Source organism: Grampus griseus, assembly GCF_964374135.1.
Source record: "Grampus griseus genome assembly, chromosome: 18".
NCBI classification, from domain to species: Eukaryota; Metazoa; Chordata; class Mammalia; order Artiodactyla; family Delphinidae; genus Grampus; species Grampus griseus.
The window spans coordinates 966952-984133 of NC_139012.1; the positions used below are offsets into that span (position 1 = coordinate 966952).

The 17182-nt window shown below is 49.2% G+C and overlaps 1 protein-coding gene across 2 annotated transcripts in view; it reads right to left on the reverse strand.

The window, feature by feature from the left end:
* Nucleotides 1-4667: 4667 nt before the first annotated feature.
* Nucleotides 4668-17182, reverse strand: part of CUL4A (cullin 4A) — a gene marked incomplete at its 5' end in the record, with an annotated part of 44427 nt that continues 31912 nt past the window's right edge. For both annotated transcript variants that reach the window (XM_082675505.1, XM_082675506.1), the window contains 5 exons: nucleotides 4668-6131; nucleotides 7149-7301; nucleotides 9896-10068; nucleotides 10191-10296; nucleotides 11475-11588. In XM_082675505.1, the coding sequence (XP_082531631.1) occupies nucleotides 6036-6131; nucleotides 7149-7301; nucleotides 9896-10068; nucleotides 10191-10296; nucleotides 11475-11588 (642 nt within the window). In that variant the 3' untranslated portion in view covers nucleotides 4668-6035. The remainder of the gene's footprint in view (nucleotides 6132-7148; nucleotides 7302-9895; nucleotides 10069-10190; nucleotides 10297-11474; nucleotides 11589-17182) is intronic.

The window sequence follows — 17182 nt, forward strand, 5'->3', positions numbered from 1 at the left end:
ACTTATCAGCTACTGAGAGCGCTGAGATCTCCGACTGCAATCATGGATCTGTCTGCTGCTTCTAATTGCTCTTTTCAGCCATCATTTTTGCTTCATTTATTTGGAAGCTCTGTTATAGAGGTCTGTGCATTAGGGTTGGCTCTGATGAGTACCTCTTTTATCTTTATGAAATGCCCTCTACCTCTGCAAATACTCCCTGTCGTGAAGTCCACTAGATGCTAATATAGCCACACAGCTTTCTGTGTGTAATTTCCTATGATTAGTTTTCATGCTAAAGCTTTTTTCATCTTTTACTTTAGACCCGTCTGTGTCTTTATGTGTAAAACGACTTTCTTGTAGATGACGTATACCTACCTGGGTCTTAATTTTCTATCCAGTCTGAAAGTCTTTGCCTTTTAGTTGGAGTGTTTCGATCATTTTATTTCTGTTCTTTATTCCCGTTCCCCCACTTTCCTGCCCCCCTTTTCCTGCTCCGCAGCGGTTTTACCCCTTTGGGCAGGTTTAAGATTTATACCGAATCAGAAGAGGCCCCCGTTTGTCACATGTGCTGGCCTGTGGCACTGTCTTAAGTACCTTTGTATTAACTCAGAACGACCGCACAGCTAAGGAGCATTATTATCTTCTTTTAAAAGATAAGAAAACCGAGGTTTAGAGAGTGTAATTTTCTTAAGGGCACCCAGATGGCGACAGAGCCAGGCTTTGACCCCTGGGCCACCTGACCGTGAAGCTCCAGCCCTAACCCTTTCTGTCTGCCAGCCCAGGGGCCTCCAAGGTGTGAGAAGCTGACAGCATGTCTGCTCTAAGACGCAGCGCCGTCTCCGTTTACAGAGCAGTCGACCTTGATTCTTAGGGACCCGTAAAAACCTTCTCAGCTTTTTATGTCGCTGCTTCACGTTCACCTACATCTGCACCCCCCATTCTATGCTGTCCTCCTGTCTTTGTAAGAACACACAGGTGCACACACACACACACAAATCGCACGCAGCCCAGCAACCAAGAGAATGTGGGGCATCCTGTGCTGGGGACCGGGCGGCAGAGAACCCCCAACCCCTGATCCTCGAGGGGATCTGAGAAGCCAAAGCTCGCGGCTGGTGTGAGAGGACTAAGGATGGTTTTCACGTAATGTTGTTGGAAAGTAATAGAGAACACCTCACAGCGACTCTGGGGGGCTCACAAAGGAGGAAGTGTTTACTGTCTGGCTCTTTACAGGAAAGGTTTACAGCCCTGCCCTAGACGTGCGGAAAGAGAAAAGAACTTCAAAAATTTGAATTAGTGCCCTCAGAACTTCAAGAACATACTGTAGCCATAAAAACAAAACAAAGCAACAGTCTCCTATTAAAATTGGGGGTAATCAGGAAACAGGAAGTGACAGACTGATCTAGAGGCCACTGCGCTGGGGAAGAACTGACCAGAAACAGAAATGGAAAGTTTACGGCGGGGCAGGGAGGGGAGGGGGCTGTGGGTTTCCATTCAAGATCGTCTGGCCTATTTTCGTCACAAAATTCCTCTTAAAGAAAGTGAGAGCTGGAGGATCAGAGCGGAAGATGCCCTGTGGAAGTGAGTGGAGAAAGGACAGAGGGAGTCACTAGTCTTCTGAAGAGGGAGTTTCACTGGGTCCTGTCAGGACAAATGAAAATGGGCCCCATGTCACAATATTGTGAAATACGAAAACCTGGGACTAGATTTCAAACATTCTGTGGAAAAAAACCAAACAAACCAGGTTAGTTACACAACGGCAGCCAACTTCAGAGCTGGAAATCAGAGGCTGGGGAGCGAGTCCTTCCGAGTTCTGGGCCAGGACGTGGACCTAGAACTTCATTTATTTATTTATTTGGCTGTGTCGGGTCTTAGTTGTGGCATGCGGGATCTTTCACCGCGGCGCGCCAGCTCGGTAGTTGCGGCGCGAGGGCTTCGTTGCCCCGCGTGGCTTGCGGGATCTTAGTTCCCCGACCAGGGATCGAACCCGCGTCCCCTGCATCGGAAGGCGGATTCTTTAACACTGGACCGCCAGCGAAGTCCCGAACCTAGAACTTCATATGCAGCCAAACTACTAACACGAAGGCAAAGTAAGTCAGACAAGCAAGGATTCAGAACGTTTTCCTCCTGTGCCTTTCTGCCGAGGAAGTCATGTGAGGATCACTTTAGTAAAAACGCATCAGGAAAATAAGTGAAATGAAGGCTGGGGGCTGGGGAGCAGGGGACGCCAGCCACGCCGCCGGTCGGAAGGCATCAGGTTCTGAGGAAAAGGTCTTTGAGAAGAAACTGGATTCGTGCAGAGTTTAATAAGAAAACTGCAGATCGTAGTGATAAGACAAAGGTTTGTGTGGGGTTTTTTGTCAATAGCATTAAAAATTGCTATATTTTTACTTAAAATTTTTATTTTAAAATGTCCAGGGAAGACAAAAAGCTGGACCAGAGTCCAACTATAAAGCAAGTTAAAATATGACATGAACTTTGAGCGTTTGATGGCGTTTGGAAGAAGAGAGCTTATTCATCCCTGTGCTCAGACTCTGAGCGGCCCGGGTACAGAATCACACTTCACTCCGGGGTTCCAGGGTGAGTTAACAGATGATCGTAAATGCCTTTTGGGAGTTTGCAATGTTTAGACAAAACATGCAAAGTTTAATATGTATAAATATATAAACATGATATGACAAGAGCTGTCAGAAACTGGAAGGGGGAAGAATCATGGGGAAGAATATGGGCCTTCATTTCCTCACTTTCATACTAGACGCTCTTGAGAAAAGTTGAGCCAGGTACATGGAGGCTGGAATGTGTGACTTACTATGAAGGAACTGAAGAGGACACAACTGACTAGAGGAGGAAGAGGGGCGAGGGGCGCTGGGCCTCCTCTGGGTGGGCTGACCACGCCCTCCACGGTAGGGGCAGGATGCTATGGGTGTGGTATGCGGGGCCATTTTGTTTTTCTTAACAATTTGGATGAATTTTATTTACAAACTTTTTGTTTTGACAAATATTCAAGCAGTACAGTATGCAATGAACAGTTTCCCTTGGCCCTGGAAGTCCACCGTGAGGGGACAGCTGTGTGCTGTTGTGCACCCGCGCGCACGCACACATACACACACGCGTGCACGGGGTGGTGCTCTGCCCCCCACCGTGGCCACACCTCTCCCTCCCATGCGACATCCGCTCCATCAGCGTCTGGATCTCACTCTGGGGAAGGCCTGGGGGACCCAGCGTCACACACGTTTGGACGGACACCACCTAAGTCCTGTCCAAGGACATTCAGGATTTTTTCTATGCGTGCTGTTCCGGTGCCAGGCTTCCCTCCCCACGAGCGGCAGCACATCAAAAGGGATGTGGACTTCGGTGGGTCAAGGGTACGGGCATTTTCGAGCATTCGAACAATGTGCTTGTCAGTTTAGCTGAGGGACCACTGTTCCACGCTGCAACTGAGGGGTCACGTCCCGAGGGTCCACGGGTCTGAGCCCGGCGCTCCGCATCCTACCCTGATGGCCCGGTCCCCCCAGCCCTCTCTGCTGACCCCTCGACCCTCCGTCTCTTGATGGGCAGGTTCCACTTCCAGGCGAGAGCTGGACCAGGGTCGACCTCATCAGAGGGTCACCCCCGACCCCAGGGAGGGAACGGGGGGACAGGGTGTTGGGCAGCATAGCTCCTGCCTGGCCTAACAGCTCGCCCACCCTAACCTGTCACCGGGCACGGCTCCCTGGGGCCTGAGGCAGGGGGCATGGCCGCCCTGGCATCACAACCACTCGCTGCTTCTTCTGACCCACCGCTCTGTCCTCCAGCTCTGATCCTACCTCGGCCCCTCCCGCCCCCAGCCCAGCCCCAGCCCCAGCAAGCGCCCTTCCCGACCCACCACCTCCTGGGCCAGGGACCACGGCGCCCCTCACCCCCAGCTGCTCTGGGCTCAGAGTGAGAGCACAGCCGAGAGCACAGCCACGGCCGGCTGGCTGGCAGTTCTGTGCACACGAAATGCTCAGCACTGCCTTATTCTGACCCCCAAATTTGCCAGTTTTTATTTAAAAACGTTCCCACCCCACCCCCCGATTTTTTAGAATGTCAATTATCTTTGTCTTTTAACAAAGGGATCTTAATTCGTATTAGACTTTTTGCCACTCCAAAAAAGATGCATCTCAAGTTTTTTTCCTTCTATTTAGTTTCATTTCTTGGACCCTTGGCGACACGCCTGTCCCCAGCCCCGCCCCGCTGCAGCCCCGCGGGCGCGGTTTCCGCACGGACCGCTCTGCCCCGACGCTGCCCTGCGTCAGGAGAGGTCTGAAACAACGCTCCACTCCTCCTGCCTGTTTCTTTCCCGCTGTTACTGTAGAGTCACCGGGTCTGTTTTAAAGGGGACGTTTGACACCGTCCCACGCTGCCCCGACCTCCTGCCTGAGGCTCAGGGCTTCCCCGTGAAAGTCCTCAAAGCATCTCACCTTCTTCCTTCCAATTTAGTAGCTTTTCGCCTACGTGTCTTTTCCTTTTCAATCATTCCTCGACTGCCAGTTTCCCACGCTGACCTTTAACTGTAATGACACGTGAGTGACGTGACCCTGAAGGAAGCGCACAGGTGAAACACAGTGAGGCCAGGGCGGGGGGCCGGGGGCTGACGTCTGCCACGCTGAAGGGTGAGGAGGAACGTGTTGTTTGCGCCACAGTTGCATTAATGTAATTTTAAGGCCAATTAAACTAATTTTATTCAGGGTAAGTCTACATTCAGTTACAATGTCAACAATCAAGAGATAATGAACTTAAAGTCTAAGAAGTAGAATCTATCTGGTCTCTTACCAACCACCTGTTACTGAACTCACAAATGAAACTTTACAAATATAGAAATAAGGATGATACTTAAAGAGTGAGGATTTTCATATGGAAACCCATAAGATGTCATATTTTAAACACGCATGTTTCAAAAAGGGAGAATCTTTTAATAATTTAGCACAAAAATCAAATTATATAAACTTGGTATATTCCAGAAAATATTGCTTTCAACACTTACACCATGATCAAAATTCCTTTGGTAGCTTTGAATCAAAATGTAGCCTGCTATGTGTAAAATACAAGCGCTTTCAAATGCTCTCGGCGAAGTGTCTGTTGTAGGTGCCACACGAACGTCACCGTCCGCCGCGCAGCCTCGGCTGCGCGCACACAGCAATGCAAGCAGGTGCCGCCGAGGTCACCCCTGCAAACAACGTAAAGTCTCCTCCGAAACGTTTACAGTGGTTACAGCAGAGGACAGCCACCCTGCCCAGGGCCGTGAAAACAAAACCAAACTTTATTGTCGCAATCGTACAAACACTGCAATTAGAAAAAATCAAACAGCAGTTCCCCAATGCAGAGAACGGGGCTGCTAGACTCAATCTTAGAACGGCAAACACACACACACTGCCCCCCTCTAAACCCTCAAACAGAAAATCCACAAGGGACGCAGTGGAAGTAAAAGTGAAGGCGCTGACGGGCTCGTGGCATCACACACGTCGGACGTGGTGTCCTCCTGGTGCGTCAGAGGTCTCGCCAAGGAGCCCCATCCTGAAAGCCACTCCTCAGAGGTTAACCCTTGTTGAAAGACCTGGAACAGATGCTACTATCCAGGCTGCATAATCGACCAGCCAGCTTTAACAGTGACTGTTTCTTCCTAATGTTCACCAGTAAGGGTTCTTGTTTTGGGTCTAAGAGCTTGTGTCCCTGCAGCTACAGAAGGGCAGCACGGAGGGTCTCACACACACACACCGAACATGAGCTTCTGCCACGAGAACACAGCTTACAAAGGAGCCTCTTTGAAGAAACCAGGATCTGCTTGTCTGACCTCAGAGTCACTCTGCAGAGCCACGGAACCATCCAAACGCCTAACAGAACAGGAGGAAGAACTGGAGGGAAGGTACACAAGCCACCTGCAAATCCTTGAGCCTGTGAAGGAGGAGCCAAGGACCCCCTTTCCTGCTAGTCCCAAAGCAGCCATGCTGCTGAGTACCAGAAAGTCCTGGAAACAGCACAGAAGTGTTTCTGCCCTAAAGATACATTCTAGTGTCTCATGGGAGGAGCCGCCACGAGCCTCAGGCCACGTAGCGGTACTGGTTGGGACTGTCCTGGTCTCTCTCCATGTAGTCTCTGTCTATGAGAGATTCGATTCTCTTTTTCAAATCTCCAGGCTGGAAAAGAAGAACAAAAGCCCCAATTATAGTGGCGTTAAAGCTACAACCATAGGGGAATATAAGATACCACGCTCGAGGCACGGGATTGCAGTTATGTGCATATACCACGTACCAACACACCCATCTACAAAGAACTGTTTATAATCAGAGGCCAATTATAAAACGCTAGACCAAAACTGCCTGCTTCCAAAGACAATGCTAACGTCACATCGTGAGCAAAGCGCTTCCATCCGTGTGGAGGCGTCCGAGCAGGGCTGCCCGTTGGGGGTGTGAGGCTGTGAACGGTGAGCACGGCACCGGGGTCGCAGGCACCGAGGTCGCTGCCCGGGGTGTGCCCTTCCTTCGTGAGGACAAAGCCCGATGCCGCCTGCCATCACCGTGTGCTACTTACACATGCTCCACGTGGGCAGTGCCCCTGGGAAGGGGACGCACCAGGCACGTCCGCATTTGGAGGCGTGTCTGCGCGGTCGCCTCCGAGCCCGAGTGGACCCTCCACCCCAAGTGATGGGCCGATACCAGCACCTGTCAGAGCAGAGCTGGCGCTTCTGCAGCCTCTGTTGAACCGCCGGGTCCCTCCTGAACAGGGGCAGGGACTCCGGCCACACGGGGTGCAGAGCATGGCGGGGCACAGGACTCCCTGGGGACAGGAGGGCCCACTGGCCCGTCCAGTGTCCGTCCACTCCCCGGTCCGCCCGGGCTGGACGGCACGGCCTCAGAGAACTTCTGCCCAGGCGCACGGGTGGTCCTGGGACGCCTGCCGGAAGGCTTTAGGGCAGACGTCCTCGGGCAGAGGCAACGTGACAACAGCGGGAGGAGAGAGAGCCGGGCCCTAGTGTCCCTCCAGCGGTGACCGGGGGTCAGGTGGAGCCCCACTCTCACACACACATGGAGATTTCTGTAGTGTGTGACCAGCTATAACGGAGGACAGATGGTCCGATGCTAAAGGTCGTGAGACTCGTATGCGCTTTGCCAAGGGTGCAACGGGTGCTGCGACTTAAGCTGACACCCACTCACCTTGACGGGAAACTTCAGCTGATTATACAATTCGGAAACGAGCAGGTTGTGGCCCAGCGTCTTTCTCATCTTCATTATCCTGACGATGGCGGCGTCGATCTGGTACTGCCGGTCCTGGAACACGCGCTCTGTGGTGCTGGCCTGCTCTTCAACCTGCACGGGAGAAGCCGGAGCGAGAGTGTATTTCAGTGCTGATTATCTCCGACTGTGGAGTCTGATAAGCTTCTGCTGAAAGAAAGGCCACACTGCGGGTGGATCCTGTCCTGTGCTGCAGTTTTGTTCTAGTGAAACTGTTTAACTTCAGGACCAAAATAAGTACATTTATAGGAATAGGTACATTAATTAAAAGACTTTCGGTGCTGGCTATGAAATAGATCAACAGAACTTGTAGAACAGAAATGAGAAACTACCCCATAATGTGAGAATCTGATTATAATAACGGTGACAGTTCCAATAGGTTATCAGAGAATCAACTCACTTTTTAAAGTAGGGAGGGTGGTTACAATGTTTTCTGATACCAAAATAATTTCTACACTGCCCACAGAAAGATTTAAATGTATAAACTACTAGAAAAATAGAGGTAAATGTTTTTTAAAATTTGGGTTAGAGGAAGGTCTTTCTTAGGATGACCCCCAAGTCAGAAACTGTGGAAGAAAAGACTCTACTTCCCACCGTAGTCATGTGGGAAACGCTCTCAGAACGAAAAAATCATGTGCACAAAAGACAAAGGTTAATGTCCTCAATATAAACAGGATACCCACAAGTCAGAGGTGGAATATTACAATAAATGTACCAGTGACTTGAATTCAAGCAGTTAATTAAAAAGAGAAAACTGCAAACGGCCGCCCACGAAGAGCCGGACCAGCATCTATAAGGTGCTTCCAGGCGCTCGGCCAAGAGTCTTAAGCAGAAGCATTTTCACTGAAATCTCACACCCTGAGATGGTGTTACACTTATTCTAAAAGATGAAGAACTGAGAACTAGAAAGGTTACCTACTTCGTACGAGCTCCTAAATGGCAAAAAGATGCTCAGAGGAACCAAAGGAAGTCACACTAACACGGCAGTGAACTACTTCGGTGCCTGAGAACGGGGTGGGCAAAGGCCGGGGACGGAGGTCAGGATCCCCGTGAGCCAGAGACTGGAATCTGGCTGAGGGGTCAGGTCAACAAAGTTCACCTTCTCTGACGCAGCGATTCCAGGGCAAGGAGTTTACGCTCAAGAAACAACCCCGCCAGGGAAACAGGAGTGTTTTGAACAGGATGGTCAGCATAACCCGATTTCCAGGAATGGAAACATCCTGACTGCCTTTCGGCAGGGGCACTGCCAGGCCCTGCAGATGGGCCCCACGGATTCTCGGATTCGAGCCACACAACGGATTACTCTGCACCCTTAAAAACCAAGTCTTGACATGGAAAGAGGCCCAGGGTGAAGAATAGGAACAGCTTACAAAATGGTGCATGTAAATGGCACGTGGAGCGATCCCATTAAGACAAGTTTACACATGTACATCAGAGAAAAGCCGCAAACTCAAGTGGCAGGAGAGGTCACCTCTGGAGGAAGAGAGGTGACAGACAGGCCCACTTGGGAATTATAAGTCCAGAATCTTACACTCTTTAGTCACTCTGGTATAAATTCCTAATAGTAAGAAAGATGGAATACAGGCTACGTGCATTAAACCTTCAACAGATATGTCGAATTACCCACTAAAAACACTGTGCCAATCCAAACATCTCAAAAAATAAAAATTCCCGTTTTCTCATATTCTTGCCAACTCCCGATACTATCAAACTTTTAAACATTTCCCAAATTGATAGCCAAAAAATAGAATATTATTTTAATTTGAATTGAAACAACTACTGATGAGACTAAATACCTTTCACACATTTATTGATCTATTTCTTTTGCACGATCTGAACATACTTCCCGACTGGGCAACACCGAGCTCCTCCGGGGAAGGGCAGCAGGCCTCAGAACCGCTGCAGGTGTAGGAGCGTCTGTGATGCCACCTCAGACCCTCAGAGCTGCCCATGCATCATCTGGACTACCTCCCTCCCCACGAGGCCCTGTCTCGCTCATCCACACGTATAAGGGGGCGGCTGACACCTGCTCTGTAGATGGGCACCAGGGTGCATCTGCCTGCCTGGCCCACACGCTGACCACAGCCCTGCGGTACCAGGGCTTCTGCATCAGGAAGGCCCGAGGGCAGGTCCAGAACCTGCTCCGGACACGTGACACTCGAGAGCCTGATCAAAGCTACAGATGCTCCACCTGTACATGGATCCCAGAGGTGCTGCTGGTGGGTCCACAGCTCCCAGGACCCTCACCACTTCCACCCCAGGACCTGGTGGAGGCGAGGCCGAGAGAATGGCCGAGTGCTGTGCAGAAATCAAGAGACCAGTCACCAGGCTTGGAAATGACGTGCTCTCCACGCTAACAGCACGCGGTCACCAGGCTTTGGAAATGACGTGCTCTCCACGCTAACAGCATGCGGTCTGGGAAGGTCTGATTTACCCACCACTTCTGTGAATAGGAACCGTAACTGTTAAATGCATTTCTTTCTGATTTTTGCCCCTGTCGCGAGTATAAAGTAATGAAAGTTACGTTAAAATAAGCCCTCTCATAGACATGACGTATGTAATTAGACACTTTAGAACATGCTCTGGAACCCTACAGTCGAGAAATTACTCTACACCTAGTGACTCCCTGGTGAGTGCTGTGTAACGGAAGAGAAAGTGGGTACACGTACGGTTTCCTTCATCTGGATCTGATTGATCTTGATCCGAAACAACTTGTGCTTGAACTCTCCATTGAAGACGAATCTGTCTCCATCTTCGACCTCCCTCCCTCTGGGACTTTTGATCAGCACGCGCGCCCTCCCGCAGGCCAGGGACTGCAACGTCCTCCGCAGCTCGCTGCCCTCTGAGTGGGAGAAAGCGCACAGGTCAGGACCCCGGGCAGCCGCGACCTCGGGTGCAGCCAGCAGGGGCCGCGCCTCCACGTCCCCTTCCCCGAAGCCGCCCGCGCTGCGGAGGCGTGCCTACCTATCCCGGTGGCCATCTTTATGTCCTCAAAGCTGAATCCGTCGCCTTCGTTGAACATGAGGAGCACCAGCGTCTGGAGCAGCGACACCTGCAGCTCCTTCTTCCCCTTGAAGAGAAGGACAGCTCACGTGGGACGCCGCGTTCGCGCACCCCGCGGACCTCTTTAAGAGGCTGCTCTTTGCTCTCAAACTTTGTGTGCGCGGGGAATGGTAAGAATTACTAATTGAACACCAAATAAGAAGAAATTAAGTTACGAGTTATACAAGAATAAAATGACTCAGGATTGCACTTAAGTCTTCTCTTGAAATACTCTGGACAGAGCACGAGAAGGCACGGTGACGAGGCCGGGCTGGAGGGGAAGCTGGCAGGAGACGCGGCTGACGCTGCATGAAGAGAACAAGGACCCTGCGAACAGGCGCACACGTCACACCTCGCTCGACTGCAGGTCTGCGTGTCTGTCGGCTCCCTTTCCAAGCACCTGCTCCTTCCGTGCCATGTCCCATGTCGGTGACTCAGTATTTCAAACCCGCCACCAGAAAAGGATTAGGACTTGCTGAAGGCTCACACGACAGTTAGCATTTTCTTGGCAATAAGGTATTTTTAAGTTAAGGTATATAGTGGCTTCTCAAACGTAGCGCTTCACTGAAACGGAGGGAAGGGGCAGCTTTACCCAGACCGCTGGGCGCTTCCCGAGGCCAGAAACCACAGAGTTTGCTTCTGGCTCTCGCCGAAATCATTCAATCAGACATAAAAAAAGGTGCAAGGCTTCCCTGGTGGCGCAGTGGTTGGGAGTCTGCCTGCCGATGCAGGGGACGCGGGTTCGTGCCCCGGTCCGGGAAGCGCTGTCACACGGGGCTTCCCGGGGATTGTTGTGGAGCATGGGCTGTACGTGTGCGGGCTTCAGTAGTTGTGGCTCGTGGGCTCTAGAGCACAGGCTCAGTAGTTGTGGCACACGGGCTTAGTTGCTCCGCGGCATGTGGGATCTTCCCGGACCGGGGCACGAACCCGTGTCCCCTGCATCGGCAGGCGGACTCTCAACCACTGCGCCACCAGGGAAGCCCAGCTCTATTTTTAATTAGGTAAATGTTTTTCTATTCTAATTAATTTTTATTGATTAGAAGAGTAATCCTTCGACTGTTTCATTTTATTGACCTTTGAAAAGCCAGTGTTGAGTTATATTGAATAAACGCTTCCTTTCTTTGCTACCAAAGTTCAATCACAATCAAAAAACATTCTATTAACATACTTAAGAAAAATAAAAAGTGGAGGAGACACAGGACTTACCTCTTTAAACTCTGCTTTCAACACGGCGTGACCCAGTGTAGTTTGCCACTGAAGCTTTCGACCGCTGTGCTTTCCAAGATAAAACGTCTTGAATACTTCCTGAAGTTTAATCATCTGTCAAGCCAAGAAAACAACAAATTTAATTATGCTAAACACCTTTAACCTGAAGAACCACATGCTGTTCAGTGTTCACGGCTGAATGAAAAGTCAGTTCTGTGTTTTGACAGCTGCCGCCACCTGCTCGGGCCCTGAGGTTGTTGCGATTTCAATGGTACTTTCTGGGAGGGCTGGGAGGGCTCCTGACGCCGTCCAGGATGTGAGGCTGGGACCTCCCTCCTGAGCCCCCGGGGGCTTCCTCGGCCCCTCCCACAGCCTCTGTGCCCTGGAGCACCGGCGGCTCTCATCAGGCTTCATCTGGTGAGCCGACCCCTCTCGACAGCCTCCCCCTGCCCCCGGGCGCCCGATACCCTCATCACTGTCACAAGCTGAGGCCCAGGTCCTAGGAAGGGGTTGAGTCCTCCCCTGGGCCCGGCCCCCCCGACTCCACGGCGTGCACCTCCTCTTCCCACCCCTCTGCCAGGTCCGGAGCTGCTCGCCGGCACTGTCACCAGCCCACTGGACGGGGTGCTAAGGGAGCGGGACCTGGACCTGCGCTACTGCACAGCAGGTGCTGCGGGATGAGGGCCTGGGCCCGCAGCCTCGCAGCTGCCTGGCAACTCCTCTTCACGCTTCCAAACTCAGCTCCTAGTCACCCCACGGACCCATGACCCAGCTTCAATACATCAAGTCCCAGGCATGATGTCACTGCATGTCTAAGTATTTCAGAACACAGCTAACAGACAAGGACTCTTCTAGAAAACGGGTCTACTGTACCATCTCACACCTAAAAAAAAGTCAACAGTATGATAATCCTTCCAATGCAGACGTCTCTTAAAATTATTTCCTGGAGATTAATTCCCAGGAGTGGAAATAATAATAATGATTACAATAAGGTAGCAGCAGCTAACACTGGGTGCTTACTAGCTAGTTAACTGTTCTAGGCTCAACAAAGATCAAAGACCTAAATATAATTAAAACTACAAAGCTCTTAGAAGAAAACATAGGCACAAATTTTCGTGACCTTGGATTTGGCAATAGTTTTTTAGATACGACCAAAAGTACAAGTAACAGAAAAAAACAGATTAAGTGGACTTCATCAAAATTAAAAACTTTTATGCAGAGGACACTAACAAGAAAATAAAAAAACTCACAGAAGATATCTGCAAGTCACATGTCTGATAAGGATCTAATGTCTGGAACACAGAAAGAACTCTCACCACTTAAAAGACAGAAAACACAATTAAAAAATGGGCAGACAACTGAATAAATAAATGTAACAGAATTAACAGACGAGTAATAAACCTTTTGAATTAAAAAACAAAAATGGGCAGAGGACTTGAATAGACAATTCTCCAAAGAAGGTCTACAAATAGCCAATAAGCACATGGCAAGATGCTCCACGTCATCAGTCACCAGGCAAAAGCAAGTCTGACCAAAATGAGACACCGATTCCTACCAAGATGGCTATGTCATAAAAAATGAAAAGTAACAAATACTGGTGAGGAGGTGTGGAAATTGGAACCCCTGTGAGTTGCTGATGGGAACGTAAAATGGCGTAGGTGCTATGAAAAATGGTGGTAGTTTGTCAAAAAAGTTGAACAATTATCACACGAACCAGCAATTCTACTCCTAGGGATAGACCCCAAAAAGCCGACAACGCGTAATCAAACACGGCACACTCATGTTCACAGCAGCATCGTTCACGACAGCCAGAAGGTGGAAATAGCCCACATGCCCATCGATGGATGGATACACGAAGGTGGTCCATGTACCCGACGGAGCGTGATTCAGCCTTAAATTGGCATGAAGATGCCACATGCGACAGCGTGGCTGAACCCTGAGGACATGATGCTTAGTGAGAGAAGCCCAACCGAAAAGGCCACACAACGTACGATCTCATTTATAGCAAACGTCTAGAACAAGTAGATCCAGAACAAGTAGATCAGTGGTTGCCTAAGTCTGTGATGTGGAGAGAGAGGGGAGAGGGAGAGAGGGGAGAGAGGGGAGAGAGGGGAGAGAGGGGAGAGAGGGGAGAGAGGGGAGAGAGGGGAGAGAGGGGAGAGAGGGGAGAGAGAGGGGAGAGACGGGAGAGAGAGGGGAGAGAGGGGAGAGAGGGGAGAGAGGGGAGAGAGGGCAGAGAGAGGAGGAGGAGGAGGAGGAGGAGGAGGAGGAGGAGGAGGAGGAGAGAGAGAGAGAGAGAGAGAGAGAGAGAGAGAGAGAGTGAGAGAGAGTGTGTGTGTGTGTGTGTGTGTGTGTGTGTGTGTGTGTGTGTGTGTGTGTGTGTGTGTGTGTGTGTGTGTGTGTGTGTGTGTGTGTGTAGTGGGGATGGGGGATGGGAGGGACTGCATACTGGGTCAGGGCTTCTGTTTGGGATAATGGGAAAGTTCTGAACTTTCCATAACTTAATGCCACTGAGCTGTACACAAAACTGTAGGTGTATTTTACCAAGTACGAGTATTTGGTAAGCCCCAAACACCTTTTGCTAGAAGACCAAGGTTCTCAAGAGTGCAGGGGTCCATGCTGAAGCACAGGAGCTAGGAGAGCCCCCGCAAGCCAGAGGTGGGGTAATCTCAGCATCAAATAGGTAAGAATCCAGGAGTGCACACTGACAGAGACGGAGGAAAAATAAGTAAATTCGTGGGGCAGAGGGGAAGGCTCGTCCTAGGAAGAGGATGCCAACTTCTAAACAGAGAGAAACGGGAGATGGGACGGGATCACTACTTGTAGGTGAGCATGGACCCGGGCAAGTGAGTCTGATGGGGATTAAGAGGTTCACATCGTCCTCGAATTCTCCCCACAAGTTATTTGATAACTACAAACCGGCTGACACCTTAACCAGGTGAGCACAGGTATCATCATCACCAGGGGAAAAGGAACAGCGTGCGGCCCTGGCCCAGGGACCGAGAAGACTGCGGCGGGACCTGCACGGCCGGCGTCTAACCCGCCAGCAAGCCAGGAGCCTGTGAGAGCCACCTGCAGTTCCAAAAGGGCTGCGTTGTGAGGGAGAAGGAAGGGGGTGCTGCTGCCCCCGCTGAAGGGGACTGCAGACACGGTTGCGGGCGACGTGGGGGCCTGGGCTGGGCCTGGCAACCAGAGAAAACGCCACGCGGGACGCGGCTGAGACGCTGACAAAATCGGAGTATGGCGACATGCAGGATGGGGGCGGAACATCCACGTCAACTCTGCACTTGGCAGTGTCCTCTGGTTCTATTCCCAGGAAACTCCCTCTAACGTACTGTGATTAAAGGACATGATGCTACCTACTCTCAAGTGGATCAGGAAACAACGCACATTATGGGGAGTGTGATGGGCACGGCTGGCGGCGCTAGGGAGTGGTGGAGGGTACTGGGAACCCTGAACCGTTCTTGCAAATTCCTCTAAGCCTGAATTGTTTGGCGTTTTTTTTTTTACATTTTTGAAGTTTATTTTTATACAGCAGGTTCTTATTAGTTATCCATTTTATACACATCGGTGTATACATGTCAATCCCAATCTCCCAGTTCATCACACCACCACCCCAACCCCCTGCTGCTTTCCCCCTTTGGTGTCCATACGTTTGTTCTCTACATCTGTGTCTACTTCTGCCCTGCAAACTGGTTCATCTGTACCATTCTTCTAGGTTCCACATATATGCGTTAACATACGATATTTGTTTTTCTCTTTCTGACTTACTTCACTCCGCATGACAGTCTCTAGAGCCATCCACATCTCTACAAATGACCCAATTTTGTTCCTTTTTATGTCTGAGTAATATTCCATTGTATACATGTACCGCATCTTCTTTATCCATTTGTCTGTTGATGGGCATTTAGGTTGCTTCCATGCCATGGCTATTGTAAATAGTGCTGCAATGAACATTGGGGTGCATGTACCTTTTTGAATTATGGTTTTCTCTGGGTATATGCCCAGTAGTGGGATTGCTAGGTCATATGGTAGTTCTATTTTTAGTTTTTTAAGGAACCTCCATACTGTTCTCCATAGTGACTGTATCGATTTACATTCCCACCAACAGCGCAAGAGGGTTCCCTTTTCTCCACACCCTCTCCAGCATTTGTTGTTTGTAGATTTTCTGATGATGCCCATTCTAACTGGTGTGAGGCGATATCTCATTGTAGTTTTGATTTGCATTTCTCTAATAATTAGTGATGTTGAGCAGCTTTTCATGTGCCTCTTGGCCGTCTGTATGTCATCTTGGGAGAAATGTCTATTTAGGTCTTCTGCCCATTTTTGGATTGGGTTGTTCGTTTTTTTAATATTGAGGTGCATGAGCTGTTTATATATTTTGGAGATTAATCCTTTGTCCATTGATTCGCTTGCAAATATTTTCTCCCATCCTGAGGGTTGTCTTTTCGTCTTGTTTGTAGTTTCCTTTGCTTTGCAAAAGCTTTAAAGTATCATTAGGTCCAATTTGTTTATTCTTGTTTTTATTTCCATTACTCTAGGAGGTGGATCAAAAAAGATCTTGCTGTGATTTATGTCAAAGAGTGTTCTTCCTATGTTTTCTTCTAGGAGTTCTCTAGTGCCCGGTCTTACATTTAGGTCTCTAATCCATTTTGAGTTTACTTTTGTGTATGGTGTTAGGGAGTGTTCTAATTTCATTCTTTCACATGTAGCTGTCCAGTTTTCCCAGCACCGCTTATTGAAGAGACTGTCTTTTCTCCATTGTATACCCTTGCCTCCTTTTGTCATAGATTAGTTGACCATAGGTGTGTAGGTTTATCTCTGGGCTTTCTAACCTGTTCCATTGATCTATATTTCTGTTATTGTGCCAGCACCATATTGTCTTGATTACTGTAGATTTGTAGTATAGTCTGAAGTCAGGGAGTCTGATTCCTCCAGCTCCGGTTTTTTCCCCTCAAGATTGCTTTGGCTATTTGGGGTCTTTTGGGTCTCCACACAAATTTTAAGATTTTTTGTTCTAGTTCTGTAAAAAAAATGCCACTGGTAATTTGTTAGGGATTGCACTGAATCTGTAGGTTGCTTTGGGTAGTATAGTCATTTTCACAGTATTGATTCTTTCAATCCAAGAACATGGCATATCTCTCCATCTGTTTGTGTCATCTTTGATTTCTTTCATCAGTGTCAGTTTTCTGAGTACAGGTCTTTTATTTCCTTAGGTAGGTTTATTCCTAGGTATTTTATTCTTTTTGTTGCATTGGTGAATGGGACTGTTTCCTTAATTTCTCTTTCTGATTTTTCGTTGTCAGTGTATAGGAATGCAAGAGATTTCTGTGCCTTAATTTTGTATCCTGCAAACTTACCAAATTCATTGATTAGCTCTAGGAGTTTTCTGGTGGCATCTTTAGGATTCTCTATGTATAGTATCATGTAATCTGCAAATAGTGACAGTTTTACTTCTTCTTTTCCAACTTGTATGCCTTTTCTTTTTCTTCTCTGATTGCCAAGGCTAGGACTTCCAAAACTATGTTGAATAGTGGCAACAGTGGACATCCTTGTCTTGTTCCTGATCTTAGAGGAAATGGTTTCAGTTTTTCACCACTGAGAATGATGCTGGCTGTGGGTTTGTTGTATATGGCCTTTATTATGTTGAGGTGAGTTCCCTCTATGCCCACTTTCTGGAGGGTGTTTATCATAAATGGGTGTTGAAT